The following is a 17,520-nucleotide window of genomic DNA, read 5'->3' on the forward strand; positions in this document are numbered from 1 at the left end:
GAGAACAGAGACAAAGAGACCAGAGAGAAGACAAAGAGACCAGAGAGAAGACAAAGAGACCAGAGAGAAGACAAAGAGACCAGAGAGAAGACAAGAGACCAGAGAGAAGACAAAGAGACCAGAGAGAAGACAAAGAGACCAGAGAGAAGACAAAGAGACCAGAGAGAAGACAAAGAGACCAGAGAGAAGACAAAGAGACCAGAGAGAAGACAAAGAGACCAGAGAGAGGACAAAGAGACCAGAGAGAGACAAAGAGACCAGAGAGAGACAAGAGACCAGAGAGAAGACAAAGAGACCAGAGAGAAGACAAAGAGACCAGAGAGAAGACAAAGAGACCAGAGAGAAGACAAAGAGACCAGAGAGAAGACAAGAGACCAGAGAGAAGACAAAGAGACCAGAGAGAAGACAAAGAGACCAGAGAGAAGACAAAGAGACCAGAGAGAAGGACAAAGAGACCAGAGAGAAGACAAAGAGACCAGAGAGAAGACAAAGAGACCAGAGAGAAGACAAAGAGACCAGAGAGAGACAAAGAGACCAGAGAGAGACAAAGAGACCAGAGAGAGACAAGAGACCAGAGAGAAGACAAAGAGACCAGAGAGAAGACAAAGAGACCAGAGAGAAGACAAAGAGACCAGAGAGAAGACAAAGAGACCAGAGAGAGGACAAAGAGACCAGAGAGAAGACAAAGAGACCAGAGAGAGAGACAAAGAGACCAGAGAGAAGACAAAGAGACCAGAGAGAGGACAAAGAGACCAGAGAGAAGACAAAGAGACCAGAGAGAAGACAAAGAGACCAGAGAGAAGACAAAGAGACCAGAGAGAAGACAAAGAGACCAGAGAGAAGACAAAGAGACCAGAGAGAGACAAGAGACCAGAGAAGACAAAGAGACCAGAGAGAAGACAAAGAGACCAGAGAGAAGACAAAGAGACCAGAGAGAAGACAAAGAGACCAGAGAGAAGACAAAGAGACCAGAGAGAAGACAAAGAGACCAGAGAGAGGACAAAGAGACCAGAGAGAAGACAAAGAGACCAGAGAGAAGACAAAGAGACCAGAGAGAAGACAAAGAGACCAGAGAGAGGACAAAGAGACCAGAGAGAAGACAAAGAGACCAGAGAGAGGACAAAGAGACCAGAGAGAAGACAAAGAGACCAGAGAGAAGACAAAGAGACCAGAGAGAAGACAAAGAGACCAGAGAGAAGACAAAGAGACCAGAGAGAGGACAAAGAGACCAGAGAGAAGACAAAGAGACCAGAGAGAGACAATGAGACAGAGAGAGAGACAAAGAGACCAGAGAGAAGACAAAGAGACCAGAGAGAAGACAAAGAGACCAGAGAGAAGACAATGAGACCAGAGAGAAGACAAAGAACCAGAGAGAAGACAAAGAGACCAGAGAGAAGACAAAGAGACCAAGAGAAGACAAAGAGACCAGAGAGAAGACAATGAGACCAGAGAGAAGACAAAGAGACCAGAGAGAAGACAAAGAGACCAAGAGAAGACAAAGAGACCAGAGAGAAGACAAAGAGACCAGAGAGAAGACAAAGAGACCAGAGAGAAGACAAAGAGACCAGAGAGAAGACAAAGAGACCAGAGAGAGGACAAAGAGACCAGAGAGAGGACAAAGAGACCAGAGAGAGGACAAAGAGACCAGAGAGAGGACAAAGACACCAGAGAGAAGACAATGAGACCAGAGAGAAGACAAAGAGACCAGAGAGAAGACAAAGAGACCAGAGAGAAGACAAAGAGACCAAGAGAAGACAAAGAGACCAGAGAGAGGACAAAGAGACCAAGAGAAGACAAAGAGACCAAGAGAAGACAATGAGACCAGAGAGAGGACAAAGAGACCAGAGAGAAGACAAAGAGACCAGAGAGAAGACAAAGAGACCAGAGAGAAGACAAAGAGACCAAGAGAAGACAAAGAGACCAGAGAGAGGACAAAGAGACCAAGAGAAGACAAAGAGACCAGAGAGAAGACAATGAGACCAGAGAGAAGACAAAGAGACCAGAGAGAAGACAAAGAGACCAAGAGAAGACAAAGAGACCAGAGAGAAGACAAAGAGACCAGAGAGAAGACAATGAGACCAGAGAGAAGACAAAGAGACCAGAGAGAGGACAAAGAGACCAGAGAGAGGACAAAGAGACCAGAGAGAAGACAAAGAGACCAGAGAGAAGACAAAGAGACCAGAGAGAAGACAAAGAGACCAGAGAGAGGACAAAGAGACCAGAGAGAAGACAAAGAGACCAGAGAGAAGACAAAGAGACCAAGAGAAGACAAAGAGACCAGAGAGAAGACAAAGAGACCAGAGAGAAGACAAAGAGACCAGAGAGAGGACAATGAGACCAGAGAGAAGACAAAGAGACCAGAGAGAAGACAAAGAGACCAGAGAGAAGACAAAGAGACCAGAGAGAAGACAAAGAGACCAGAGAGAGGACAAAGAGACCAGGGAGAAGACAAAGAGACCAGAGAGAGGACAATGAGACCAGAGAGAAGACAAAGAGACCAGAGAGAAGACAAAGAGACCAGAGAGAAGACAAAGAGACCAGAGAGAGGACAAAGAGACCAGAGACGCCGCCTCCTGATTTACAAAGCCATAAATGACATGACCCCTCCCACCTCAAAGATGCTCTCGAACCATCTCATCCAATCAGAGCTCTTCACTCTCTAAATGCTGGTCCCAGAGTCTCTAAAAGCACAGTAGGAGGTGGAGTCCTGTCCATGTTAAAGAGGCGACACAGTCTCTTCATTTAAGTCCAGGCTTAAACGTTCCTCTTTGAAATGACTTATGGTCAGACCAGTTATAACAGAAACATAAACCCACAGCTTCAGCTCCGCTGCCCTAGCAGCAACTCTGGGGGAAGTATGAGCTCTGTCCTCTGATAAAGACTAGACACCAGTTCATGTTTGAGTTCTGGGGTCTCTGCTCGTGCTGGTCACATGTACCTGTCCTGTGGTGTTGGGATTGGCTCCTTCCTCCAGCAGCAGTTTGGCCACTTCAGTTCGTCCTTTGTAACAGGCCCAAGTCAGAGCCGTCCAACCGCCCTGAAACACACACTGTGTCAGACGCCCCTCCCACTGTGTCAGACGCCCCTCCCACTGTGTCAGACGCCCCTCCCACTGTGTCAGACGCCCCTCCCACTGTGTCAGACGCCCCTCCCACTGTGTCAGACGCCCCTCCCACTGTGTCAGACGCCCCTCCCACTGTGTCAGACGCCCCTCCCACTGTGTCAGACGCCCCTCCCACTGTGTCAGACGCCCCTCCCACTGTGTCCCATGCCCCTCCCACTGTGTCAGACGCCCCTCCCACTGTGTCAGACGCCCCTCCCACTGTGTCAGACGCCCCTCCCACTGTGTCAGACGCCCCTCCCACTGTGTCAGACGCCCCTCCCACTGTGTCAGACGCCCCTCCCACTGTGTCAGACGCCCCTCCCAATGTGTCAGACGCCCCTCCCACTGTGTCAGACGCCCCTCCCACTGTGTCAGACGCCCCTCCCACTGTGTCAGACGCCCCTCCCACTGTGTCAGACGCCCCTCCCACTGTGTCCCATGCCCCTCCCACTGTGTCAGACGCCCCTCCCACTGTGTCCCATGCCCCTCCCACTGTGTCAGACGCCCCTCCCACTGTGTCAGACGCCCCTCCCACTGTGTCCCATGCCCCTCCCACTGTGTCAGACGCCCCTCCCACTGTGTCAGACGCCCCTCCCACTGTGTCAGACGCCCCTCCCACTGTGTCAGACGCCCCTCCCAATGTGTCAGACGCCCCTCCCACTGTGTCAGACGCCCCTCCCACTGTGTCAGACGCCCCTCCCACTGTGTCAGACGCCCCTCCCATTGTGTCAGACGCCCCTCCCACTGTGTCCCATGCCCCTCCCACTGTGTCAGACGCCCCTCCCATTGTGTCAGACGCCCCTCCCACTGTGTCAGACGCCCCTCCCACTGTGTCAGACGCCCCTCCCATTGTGTCAGACGCCCCTCCCACTGTGTCAGATGCCCCTCCCATTGTGTCAGACGCCCCTCCCACTGTGTCAGACGCCCCTCCCACTGTGTCAGACGCCCCTCCCATTGTGTCAGACGCCCCTCCCACTGTGTCAGACGCCCCTCCCATTGTGTCAGACGCCCCTCCCACTGTGTCAGATGCCCCTCCCACTGTGTCAGACGCCCCTCCCACTGTGTCAGACGCCCCTCCCACTGTGTCAGACGCCCCTCCCATTGTGTCAGACGCCCCTCCCACTGTGTCAGACGCCCCTCCCATTGTGTCAGACGCCCCTCCCATTGTGTCAGATGCCCCTCCCATTGTGTCAGACGCCCCTCCCACTGTGTCAGACGCCCCTCCCACTGTGTCAGACGCCCCTCCCATTGTGTCAGACGCCCCTCCCACTGTGTCAGATGCCCCTCCCACTGTGTCAGACGCCCCTCCCACTGTGTCAGATGCCCCTCCCACTGTGTCAGACGCCCCTCCTTCACCAGTTTTACTTCAGCTAGAAAATGTCATGTTGATTCTTTAAAAGTCTCTGTGATTTTTTTTGCATTTCCAGGGTAAAAATAGGCCTCAGGGTTAGCTTAGCGCCGGCCTCAGGGTTAGCTGCCTCAGGGTTAGCTTAGCGCCGGCCTCAGGGTTAGCTTAGCGCCGGCCTCAGGGTTAGCTTAGCGCCGGCCTCAGGGTTACCTTAGCGCCGGCCTCAGGGTTAGCTTAGCGCCTGCCTCAGGGTTAGCTTAGCGCCTGCCTCAGGGTTAGCTTAGCGCCTGCCTCAGGGTGAGCTTAGCGCCGGCCTCAGGGTTAGCTTAGCGCCGGCCTCAGGGTTAGCTTAGCGCCTGCCTCAGGGTTAGCTTAGCGCCTGCCTCAGGGTGAGCTTAGCGCCGGCCTCAGGGTTAGCTTAGCGCCTGCCTCAGGGTTAGCTTAGCGCCTGCCTCAGGGTTAGCTTAGCGCCTGCCTCAGGGTTAGCTTAGCGCCTGCCTCAGGGTTAGCTTAGCGCCTGCCTCAGGGTTAGCTTAGCGCCTGCCTCAGGGTTAGCTTAGCGCCTGCCTCAGGGTTAGCTTCGCGCCTGCCTCAGGGTTAGCTTAGCGCCTGCCTCAGGGTTAGCTTAGCGCCTGCCTCAGGGTTAGCTTAGCGCCTGCCTCAGGGTTAGCTTCGCATTCATGTTCCACTGAGACTTTAGGTTTTAGTTTATACGCTTTTATTCCCTCGCTCCTCCCATTGCTCCTCCCATGATGCCTCGCTCCTCCTCACTCCTCCCATGATGCCTCGCTCCTCCTCACTCCTCCCATGATGCCTCGCTCCTTCCATTGCTCCTCCCATGATGCATGGCTCCTCCCCTTGCTCCTCCCCTCACCATATCGCGGTGCTCGATGTAGGCGCTGTTCTCCAGAAGCTCCTTCACCACGTCCAGATGCCCTTCCTTAGCCGCCGAGATCAGAGCTGACCAACAATCCTGAGGAACACACACACACACACACACACAGAGACACAACACACACACAGACACACACACAACACACACACACACACCTGTGAGCAGGTCACCACAGCAACAGACCTGTGTTTCCATGGAGACAACCTCCAGGGAAACATGTCTGTGATTTTCATCACAAAGAACAAACGTTTGTGATTCGTGTTCCATATGAAGCAGCCAATCTGACATCAGTATTATATTATATATATTATATATATATATATATATGTACATACAGGGTTCAGAATAAGCGGCATCGCAAAATGTAACGCAATTTCTCTCAAATGTGATGCGTTCGTATCATTCGCAGCTTTTGCGACACAAAAATGTGTTTAATTGTATCACCAAAACGCCTAAAAGTACTGATCACTGTCAATCCATCGCCAACAATGACATGACACATGTAGGACGCTGTGAGGACATGACACATGTAGGACGCTGTGTGGACATGACACATGTAGGACGCTGTGTGGACATGACACATGTAGGACACTGTGTGGACATGACACATGTAGGACGCTGTGTGGACATGACACATGTAGGACACTGTGTGGACATGACACATGTAGGACGCTGTGTGGACATGACACATGTAGGACACTGTGTGGACATGACACATGTAGGACGCTGTGTGGACATGACACATGTAGGACGCTGTGTGGACATGACACATGTAGGACGCTGTGTGGACATGACACATGTAGGACGCTGTGTGGACATGACACGTGTAGGACGCTGTGTGGACATGACACGTGTAGGACGCTGTGTGGACATGACACGTGTAGGACGCTGTGTGGACATGACACGTGTAGGACGCTGTGTGGACATGACACATGTAGGACGCTGTGTGGACATGACACATGTAGGACACTGTGTGGACATGACACATGTAGGACGCTGTGTGGACATGACACATGTAGGACGCTGTAGGACGCTGTGTGGACATGACACATGTAGGACGCTGTGTGGTCATGACACATGTAGGACGCTGTGTGGTCATGACACATGTAGGACGCTGTGAGGATATGACACATGTAGGACACTGTGAGGACATGACACATGTAGGACGCTGTGTGGACATGACACATGTAGGACGCTGTGTGGACATGACACATGTAGGACGCTGTGAGGACATGACACATGTAGGACGCTGTGTTGACATGACACATGTAGGACGCTGTGGACATGACACATGTAGGACGCTGTGAGGACATGACACATGTAGGACGCTGTGAGGACATGACACATGTAGGACACTGTGAGGACATGACACATGTAGGACGCTGTGTGGACATGACACATGTAGGACGCTGTGTGGACATGACACATGTAGGACGCTGTGTGGACATGACACATGTAGGACGCTGTGTGGACATGACACATGTAGGACGCTGTAGGACGCTGTGTGGACATGACACATGTAGGACGCTGTGTGGTCATGACACATGTAGGACGCTGTGTGGACATGACACATGTAGGACGCTGTGTGGACATGACACATGTAGGACGCTGTGAGGACATGACACATGTAGGACGCTGTGTGGACATGACACATGTAGGACGCTGTGTGGACATGACACATGTAGGACGCTGTGTGGACATGACACGTGTAGGACGCTGTGTGGACATGACACGTGTAGGACGCTGTGTGGACATGACACATGTAGGACACTGTGTGGACATGACACGTGTAGGACGCTGTGTGGACATGACACGTGTAGGACGCTGTGTGGACATGACACATGTAGGACACTGTGTGGACATGACACGTGTAGGACGCTGTGTGGACATGACACATGTAGGACACTGTGTGGACATGACACGTGTAGGACGCTGTTGTCACAGATCAGAGTCTGAAAGTGGGAGGAGCCACGTGCGCTAAAGTTTGCGTCAGATTCAGACTCTGAGGTCAGAGGTCAATAACTCCTAAACACTAAAGTCTTTGCAGATAATTCACATAAAATATTCATATTTACACTGCAGTGACACGACCTGTTTTTAATAATCAGATGAGTATTTTGGGCTCAGCCAATCACACGCTCCGAATGTGCAGCTGGAGCCGAGAGGAGACGAGTACTTAGGGAGCGTCATCAAATAGCAAAACGAAAAATGGAATGGAACAATTTGATTTGATAAGGCCATATGACTTTGTGTTGATTAATTTGTTCAACAATTAATTTTATTTGCAAGTTTTAATAAAAAAGATTTTTTTTTAAAAAAGTGTTTAAAAGTTAATTTGTTAAGAGTTTTCTTTAACCTCTTCCCATCCTCCTGAGGCCGGTGCATTTTCTATATCTCAAATATTCTCTTACATCATCACTTTTATTTCCTGGTCAATACCATAAGTTATACATCATTTTAAAGATTATTTTCTCAACAAAACAAATATTTCATTGAATAATTTGCCCCAAGAAGCAATTGCCAATAGTTTGTGAGAAAGTCTCAACTTTTACAAACTCATGTCCTGTTTGTGTTTATGACGGAGGAAACGGCTTTAATTCTGTTCATCCTTGTGCTCAGTCTGTCCGTAAAGAACCATTGAACAACAATATACACTTGTGTTTTTACTGAAGTTTTCACATTTCCAGATATTGACAAGTAAACAAACTTTTCTTTGTTTCTCGCCGGACGAGAATGCGCTTGTCCGGCGCATTTCTCCGTCCATAACAAATGACCTGTTTAACCTATAAAATAATGTTGGATATCCTTCTTTTCCTCAGACTGTTAGCTACAGAATGAGACCATCCACGATTTTTTCTGTCCACGGGTTTGTTTGCTTCAGCCTCCGCAAAAATAAATGCGCCGCTTGCGACGCACATGGATTCCACTGTTTACATCTAAATAGCGCCGCATGCTAGTGACGTAGCAGAATTTGAATGACATATTATTCTAGCCAATAACAATAGCTTTAGAAAGAGGAGCGGGACACAGAATCTTCTGTATTCTCGTGCGTAAGGCTCCGTGAAGGCTGTAAAGAGCCAGATTTCTCGGCAGGATTTTGCGCATAACGTTTTCTGATTTTATTAGCCTTTTGGACGTGCATTTTGTTAGATATATGTATTATTATACCAATATAAAAATAAAATAAAAATATTATATATATTTTTTTTTTTAACCTCTATATGGGAAATTCATGGTTAAACTTATATTTACACATTTTCACATACATTGTTTTTAGCAGTTATAATAGGTATTAGTGGCCTACAAAACATCTAAATGTATGTTTTATGATCATAGAGGAGCTAAGATTGTAATAAAACAGTTTGGCACATATTTGGATCACTTGTTCCCAATATACTTTTTGATACAAAAAGGTCAAAGCACCAAAATGCTTCTGTTCTAGAGATCTGAAACTTGACACAGTTGTTGTCATGACAACAGCATGTGCAGTGAACAGCATAAACACAATGAAGTATGTCCTGCTCAGGACCTTTACAAATGGACAATATTCAGGCGAGACTAAAAAAGGATGTTTTGTTTATGTTTGTGCTTCTGTGGTGTAAGTTCTGAAGCCCTGACAGTGTCATAGTGTCATGTGCACATCTGCAGAAACTAGAAGGCCTAAGCTTTCTAATGATGCATCACACTCACATGTGGAACATAAGATCCTCTCTGACCAGTGTGCACAGGTCTGACCAGTGTGCACAGGTCTGACCAGTGTGCACAGGTCTGACCAGTGTGCACAGGTCTGACCAGTGTGCACAGGTCTGACCAGTGTGCACAGGTCTGACCAGTGTGCACAGGTCTGACCAGTGTGCACAGGTCTTACCAGTGTGCACAGGGCCAAAGAGGCAGGTGGAAACAGGTTAATAGAATGTTTACAAATACATTTTAAATAAATAATTGTGTTTTATCAATGGAAAATATTGATTGTTTGTCACTTTCGTGTTTTGCTCTGCAATTATGAAATTGCTAAACAAATTTCGAAAAATGAACGGATTGTTTAGCAGCTTCTGCTGCACAAGGGAAAATCCTTAATCTGAGCTCTGTATATATATATATATATATATATATATATATATATATATATATATATATATATATATATATATATATATATATAAATAATATATATATATATACGTATATATATATATATATATGTACGTATATATATATATGTATATACATATATGTATATATATATATATATATATGTATATATATATATATATATGTATATACATATATATATATATATATATATATATATATATATATGTATACATATACATATATATATACATATATATATATATATATGTATATATATATATATGTATGTATATATGTATATGTATATATATATATATATATATATATATGTATATATATATGTATATATATATATATATATATATATATATATATTATATATATATATATATATATATATATATATATATATATATATGTATATGTATATATATGTGAGAACTTTATTTCAAAGCCTCAGTCTTAATTCTGTTAGATCTGATGCTGCTTTTGACACTGTCGATCATGGGATCCTCTTACAGAGACTAGAGGACTGGGTGGGCATCACTGGCACTGCCCTAAACTGGTTAAGGTCCTATCTGGAAGACAGGAAGTACTTTGTTGAAATTGGTAGCTGTGTCTCAGACCACATGACCCTGACCTGTGGAGTGCCCCAAGGGTCAGTCCTGGGTCCCCTTCTGTTCAACCTCTACATGCTGCCGTTAGGTCAGTTGATACGCAGTGAAAATGTGTCCTATCACAATTATGCAGACGACACTCAGATCTATGTTTCACTATCGGCAGGTGACTATGGACCAGTGGATTCACTCTGTCACTGCATCCAACAGATCAGTTTGTGGAGGCAAAACAACTTTCTCCAGCTGAACTCAGACAAGACTGAAATAATCGTTTTTGTCACAGAAACAAAGAGAAAGTGTTAGCGGTCACCTCCAGAGTCTCGCTCTAAAACCTACAAACCAAGTTATAAATCTGGGGGTAATAATGGACTCAGACTTGAACTTTAATAGCCACGTCAAATCAATAACATCAGCAGCTTTTTACCATCTAAAAAACATTGCCAAAATCAAAAATATAGTGTCAAAACCAGATTTAGAGAGACTTATCCATGCGTTTGTCTCCAGTAGATTAGACTACTGTAACGGCCTGCTCACTGGTCTCTCCAAACGAGCTGTAAAACAGCTGCAGTACATCCAGAACGCTGCTGCTCGGGTCCTGACCAGAACCAGGAAGTATGATCACATTAGTCCTGTTCTCAGGTCTCTGCACTGGCTCCCTGTGGCTCAGAGAAGAGACTTTAAAGCAGCTCTGCTTGTGTACAAGTCTCTCCATGGCCTAGCACCAAAGTACATCTTGGATATGTTAGTGCCATATGAACCATCTCGGACTCTGAGGACCTCAGGGACCGGCCTCCTGCTGGTGCCAGAGTCAGGACAAAACATGGGGAATCTGCGTTTCAGTTTTATGCAGCTAAAATCTGGAACATTCTTCCTGAAGATGTGAGACAGGCTTCTACTCTGACAATGTTCAAATCTAAGCTAAAAACAGTTTTGTTTAGCTGCGCATATGACTAAAAGGATTTTTTCTTTGCACTCTTCTCTTTTGTTTGTGATTTTATTAGTTTAGAAAATCAGTTGGATTGATAATTTTTAATTTAGTTAATTTTATTGTATTTCTGTAATTTCTTTGTGATTTGAATGCATTTTTCCTGCTGTGAAGCACTTTGAATTGCCTTGTGTATGAAATGTGCTCTACAAATAAACTTGCCTTGCCTTAATATTTCAACTTCAACTCACACTGTGTTTGATTTAATGATATTTAAATGATTAACATGATGATCACATGATGATCACATGATGATCACATGACGTCCTCACCACGTCGTCCAGGTTGACGTTGGCTCCTCGACGGATCAGCTCCTGGACGATGTCCAGACTTCCCTGCTCAGCCGCCAGCATCAGAGGAGTCTGACCGTTCTACAACACACACACACAACACACACACACACACACAACATGAGAGTCTGACCGTTCTACAACACACACACACAACACACACACACACACACACAACATGAGAGTCTGACCGTTCTACAACACACACACACAACACACACACATAACATGAGAGTCTGACCGTTCTACAACACACACACACACAACACACACACATAACATGAGAGTCTGACCGTTCTACAACACACACACACACAACACACACACACAACATGAGAGTCTGACCGTTCTACAACACACACACACAACACACACACACACACACACACAACATGAGAGTCTGACCGTTCTACAACACACACACATAACATGAGAGTCTGACCGTTCTACAACACACACACACACAACACACACACATAACATGAGAGTCTGACCGTTCTACAACACACACACACACAACACACACACATAACATGAGAGTCTGACCGTTCTACAACACACACACACACAACACACACACATAACATGAGAGTCTGACCGTTCTACAACACACACACACACAACACACACACATAACATGAGAGTCTGACCGTTCTACAACACACACACACACAACACACACACACAACATGAGAGTCTGACCGTTCTACAACACACACACACACAACACACACACATAACATGAGAGTCTGACCGTTCTACAACACACACACACACAACACACACACACAACATGAGAGTCTGACCGTTCTACAACACACACACACAACACACACACACAACATGAGAGTCTGACCATAACAGCATCATAGCAGTTAGCTTACGTTGCTGCACATGTTCATGGTCATAAATGCTAACGCTAATAACATGACAGTTAGCTTACGTCGCTGCACATGTTCATGGTCATAAATGCTAACGCTAATAACATGACAGTTAGCTTACGTCGCTGCACATGTTCATGGTCATAAATGCTAACGCTAATAACATGACAGTTAGCTTACGTCGCTGCACATGTTCATGGTCATAGATGCTAACGATAATAGCATGACAGTTAGCTTACGTCGCTGCACATGTTCATGGTCATAGATGCTAACGCTAATAGCATGACAGTTAGCTTACGTCGCTGCACATGTTCATGGTCATAGATGCTAACGCTAATAGCATGACAGTTAGCTTACGTCGCTGCACATGTTCATGGTCATAGATGCTAACGCTAATAGCATAACAGTTAGCTTACGTCGCTGCACATGTTCATGGTCATAAATGCTAACGCTAATAGCATGACAGTTAGCTTACATCGCTGCACATGTTCATGGTCATGAATGCTAACGATAATAGCATGACAGTTAGCTTACATCGCTGCACATCTTCATGGTCATAAATGCTAACGATAATAGCATGACAGTTAGCTTACGTCGCTGCACATATTCAGAGTCATAAATGCTAATGCTAATAGCATGACAGTTATCTTACGTCGCTGCACATGTTCATGGTCGTAGATGCTAACGCTAATAGCATGACAGTTAGCTTACGTCGCTGCACATGTTCATGGTCATAAATGCTAACGATAATAGCATGACAGTAAGCTTACGTCGCTGCACATATTCAGAGTCATAAATGCTAATGCTAATAGCATGACAGTTATCTTACGTCGCTGCACATGTTCATGGTCGTAGATGCTAACGCTAATAGCATGACAGTTAGCTTACGTCGCTGCACATGTTCATGGTCATAAATGCTAACGATAATAGCATGACAGTAAGCTTACGTCGCTGCACATGTTCATGGTCATACATGCTAACGATAATAGCATGACAGTTAGCTTACGTTGCTGCACATGTTTAGTCATAAATGCTAACGCTAATAGCATGACAGTTATCTTACGTCGCTGCACATGTTCATGGTCATAGATGCTAACGATAATAGCATGACAGTTAGCTTACGTCGCTGCACATGTTCATGGTCATAAATGCTAACGATAATAGCATGACAGTTAGCTTACGTCGCTGCACATATTCAGAGTCATAAATGCTAATGCTAGTAGCATGACAGTTAGCTTACGTCGCTGCACATGTTCATGGTCGTAGATGCTAACGCTAATAGCATGACAGTTAGCTTACGTCGCTGCACATGTTCATGGTCATAAATGCTAACGATAATAGCATGACAGTAAGCTTACGTCGCTGCACATGTTCATGGTCATACATGCTAACGATAATAGCATGACAGTTAGCTTACGTCGCTGCACATGTTTAGTCATAAATGCTAACGCTAATAGCATGACAGTTATCTTACGTCGCTGCACATGTTCATGGTCATAGATGCTAACGATAATAGCATGACAGTTAGCTTACGTCGCTGCACATGTTCATGGTCATAAATGCTAACGATAATAGCATGACAGTTAGCTTACGTTGCTGCACATGTTCATGGTCATAGATGCTAACGATAATAGCATGACAGTTAGCTTACGTCGCTGCACATGTTCATGGTCATAGATGCTAACGCTAATAGCATGACAGTTAGCTTACGTCGCTGCACATGTTCATGGTCATAGATGCTAACGCTAATAGCATGACAGTTAGCTTACGTAGCTGCACATGTTCATGGTCATAGATGCTAACGCTAATAGCATAACAGTTAGCTTACGTCGCTGCACATGTTCATGGTCATAAATGCTAACGCTAATAGCATGACAGTTAGCTTACATCGCTGCACATGTTCATGGTCATGAATGCTAACGATAATAGCATGACAGTTAGCTTACATCGCTGCACATCTTCATGGTCATAAATGCTAACGATAATAGCATGACAGTTAGCTTACGTCGCTGCACATATTCAGAGTCATTAAATGCTAATGCTAATAGCATGACAGTTATCTTACGTCGCTGCACATGTTCATGGTCGTAGATGCTAACGCTAATAGCATGACAGTTAGCTTACGTCGCTGCACATGTTCATGGTCATAAATGCTAACGATAATAGCATGACAGTAAGCTTACGTCGCTGCACATGTTCATGGTCATACATGCTAACGATAATAGCATGACAGTTAGCTTACGTTGCTGCACATGTTTAGTCATAAATGCTAACGCTAATAGCATGACAGTTATCTTACGTCGCTGCACATGTTCATGGTCATAGATGCTAACGATAATAGCATGACAGTTAGCTTACGTCGCTGCACATGTTCATGGTCATAAATGCTAACGATAATAGCATGACAGTTAGCTTACGTCGCTGCACATGTTCATGGTCATAAATGCTAACGATAATAGCATGACAGTTAGCTTACGTCGCTGCACATGTTCATGGTCATAAATGCTAATGATAATAGCATGACAGTTAGCTTACGTCGCTGCACATGTTTAGTCATAAATGCTAACGCTAATAGCATGACAGTTAGCTTACGTCACTGCACATGTTCATGGTCATAGATGCTAACGCTAATAGCATGACAGTTAGCTTACGTCGCTGCATATGTTCAGGGTCATAGATGCTAACGCTAATAGCATGACAGTTATCTTACGTCGCTGCACATGTTCATGGTCGTAGATGCTAACGCTAATAGCATGACAGTTAGCTTACGTCGCTGCACAGGTTCATGGTCATAAATGCTAACGATAATAGCATGACAGTTAGCTTACGTCGCTGCACATGTTTAGTCATAAATGCTAACGCTAATAGCATGACAGTTAGCTTACGTCGCTGCACATGTTCAGGGTCATAGATGCTAACGCTAATAGCATGACAGTTAGCTTACGTCGCTGCACATGTTCATGGACATAGATGCTAACGCTAATAGCATGACAGTTAGCTTACGTCGCTGCACATGTTCATGGTCATAGATGCTAACGCTAATAGCATGACAGTTAGCTTACGTAGCTGCACATGTTCATGGTCATAAATGCTAACGATAATAGCATGACAGTTAGCTTACTTCCTATAAGTGATCTGTTCTTCTGTATCTATCTCTGTATCTACCTGCGTTGCACCAATGAAATTTCCCCATGTGGGACAATAAAGGAATATCTTATCTTATCTTATCTTACGTCGCTGCACATGTTCATGGTCATAGATGCTAACGCTAATAGCATGACAGTTAGCTTACGTCGCTGCACATGTTCATGGTCATAAATGATAACGATAATAGCGTGACAGTTAGCTTACGTCGCTGCACATGTTCAGTCATAAATGCTAACGATAATAGCATGACAGTTAGCTTACGTCGCTGCGCATGTTTAGTCATTAATGCTCACGCTAATAGCATGACAGTTATCTTACGTCGCTGCACATGTTCATGGTCATATATGCTAACGCTAATAGCATGACAGTTAGCTTACGTCGCTGCACATGTTCATGTTCATAAATGATAACGATAATAGCATGACAGTTAGCTTACGTCGCTGCACATGTTCAGTCATAAATGCTAACGCTAATAGCATGACAGTTAGCTTACGTCGCTGCACATGTTCATGGTCATAAATGCTAACGCTAATAGCATGACAGTTAGTTTACGTCACTGCACACATTACGTCATAAGGCGCTGGTACAGCTGGCAGCCCGGTGTAAACGCTCTCTCTTCTTTCTCACACTTATTGTGCTTTATCTCCTATATTTTGTAAATATAGTTAGTATATTTTTTCTATTTTACTGTACGATAGGGACACGCGCTGGAATAGTTTTTTAATTCAACTGTTTTGGACTTTTTTCGGCTGGATTTGAGCGTTTTTCGTTGCGTTCGTTGTGTTGTTGTGACGTGAGCTAGCTCCGAGCGAGCCCACCAGCCCCCCCCCCCGCGCCCTCCGGCCGCGCTAAAGTACGGCGTGTCGTCGGTACACGTTTATATACACGTTTATATACACGTTTATATGAAAGAGGAACTCCACGAACGATCAGGACACGCACTGGAATCGCTTTAAATTAACTTGTTTTGACTTTATTCGGCTGGATTGAGTGTTTTCGTCGTGTCGTTGCGATGTGTCTTGGCTCTGAGTCCCCCGGCTCCGGCCCCGCCCCCCGGCTCCGGCCCCGCCCCCCGGCTCCGGCCCCACCCCCCGGCTCCGGCCCCGCCCCCCGGCCTGCGCCGTACCGGGTTTACACAAAGGAGGAACTGATGAAACTGCGGAGAACAGTCGTCTTACCCGGAGATCGTCACGTTATCCCGTCGCAATACTGACCTAACCTAATACTGATGTGCAATTCTGTCATATGTGCAATTACTGTTGGAATTCATGTGCAATCTATGTGCTGTCGTGACACATATTCATGTGCAATTACTGTCGGGATCACATGCAATGGTATTTATTTATTTATTTGTCTATGGGAGTTTTTATTTATTTATAGGAGATCTTCTACTGAAAGTGTTTTTCAGACTTCCTAGAAGTGATCTGTTCTTCTGGATCTACCTCTGTATCTACCTGCGTTGCACCAATGAAATTTCCCCATGTGGGACAATAAAGGAATATCTTATCTTATTCAGAGTCATAAATGCTAACGCTAATAGCATGACAGTTAGCTTACGTCACTGCACATGTTCATGGTCATAAATGCTAACGCTAATAGCATGACAGTTAGCTTACGTCACTGCACATGTTCATGGTCATAGATGCTAACGCTAATAGCATCATAGTCGTTAGCTTACGTCGCTGCACATGTTCATGGTCATAGATGCTAACGCTAATAGCATCATAGTCGTTAGCTTACGTCGCTGCGGCCGTCCACCTCCTTGTACCGCTCCAGATGAGCCTTGAGTCCAGACAGGTTCTCCTCCTCCACCAGAACAAACAGGTTCTGGATGGCCAGAGTGGTCATCTTTATGGACGTCGTGGTGTCCATGTCTGCCAGAGGTCCACCAGGTCCACCAGGTCCACCAGGTCCACCAGGTCCACCAGGTCCACCAGGTCCACCAGGTCCACCAGGTCCAAGAGATCAAAGAGGTCTACCAGAAGGACAAGAAACAAGTCTAAAGCAGGTCAAAAGCGGGACTAAAGAAGGTCTAAAGCAGGACTAAAGCAGGACTAAAGCAGGACTAAAGCAGGACCAAAGCAGGTCTAAAGCAGGACTAAAGCGGGTCTAAAGAAGGTCTAAAGCAGGACCAAAGCAGGTCTAAAGCAGGACTAAAG

The 17,520-nt window shown here is 45.5% G+C and overlaps 1 protein-coding gene across 1 annotated transcript; it reads right to left on the minus strand.

Annotated features, from left to right (window-relative positions):
• Positions 1-2,938: 2,938 nt before the first annotated feature.
• Positions 2,939-17,241, minus strand: LOC140380228 (kinase D-interacting substrate of 220 kDa B-like; the record flags this gene model as incomplete). The annotated part of the gene is made up of 4 exons (XM_072464392.1): positions 17,102-17,241; positions 11,316-11,414; positions 5,326-5,424; positions 2,939-3,037 (listed from the first exon to the last, which is right to left on the minus strand). Coding segments are annotated over exons 1-4 (429 nt in total), but the record flags the coding sequence as incomplete, so codon positions are not given.
• Positions 17,242-17,520: the final 279 nt, after the last annotated feature.

Source organism: Eucyclogobius newberryi, unplaced genomic scaffold (genome assembly GCF_026437365.1).
Source record: "Eucyclogobius newberryi isolate DKJ021-1_F unplaced genomic scaffold, fEucNew1.0.hap1 SCAF_459, whole genome shotgun sequence".
Classification (NCBI taxonomy): domain Eukaryota; kingdom Metazoa; phylum Chordata; class Actinopteri; order Gobiiformes; family Gobiidae; genus Eucyclogobius; species Eucyclogobius newberryi.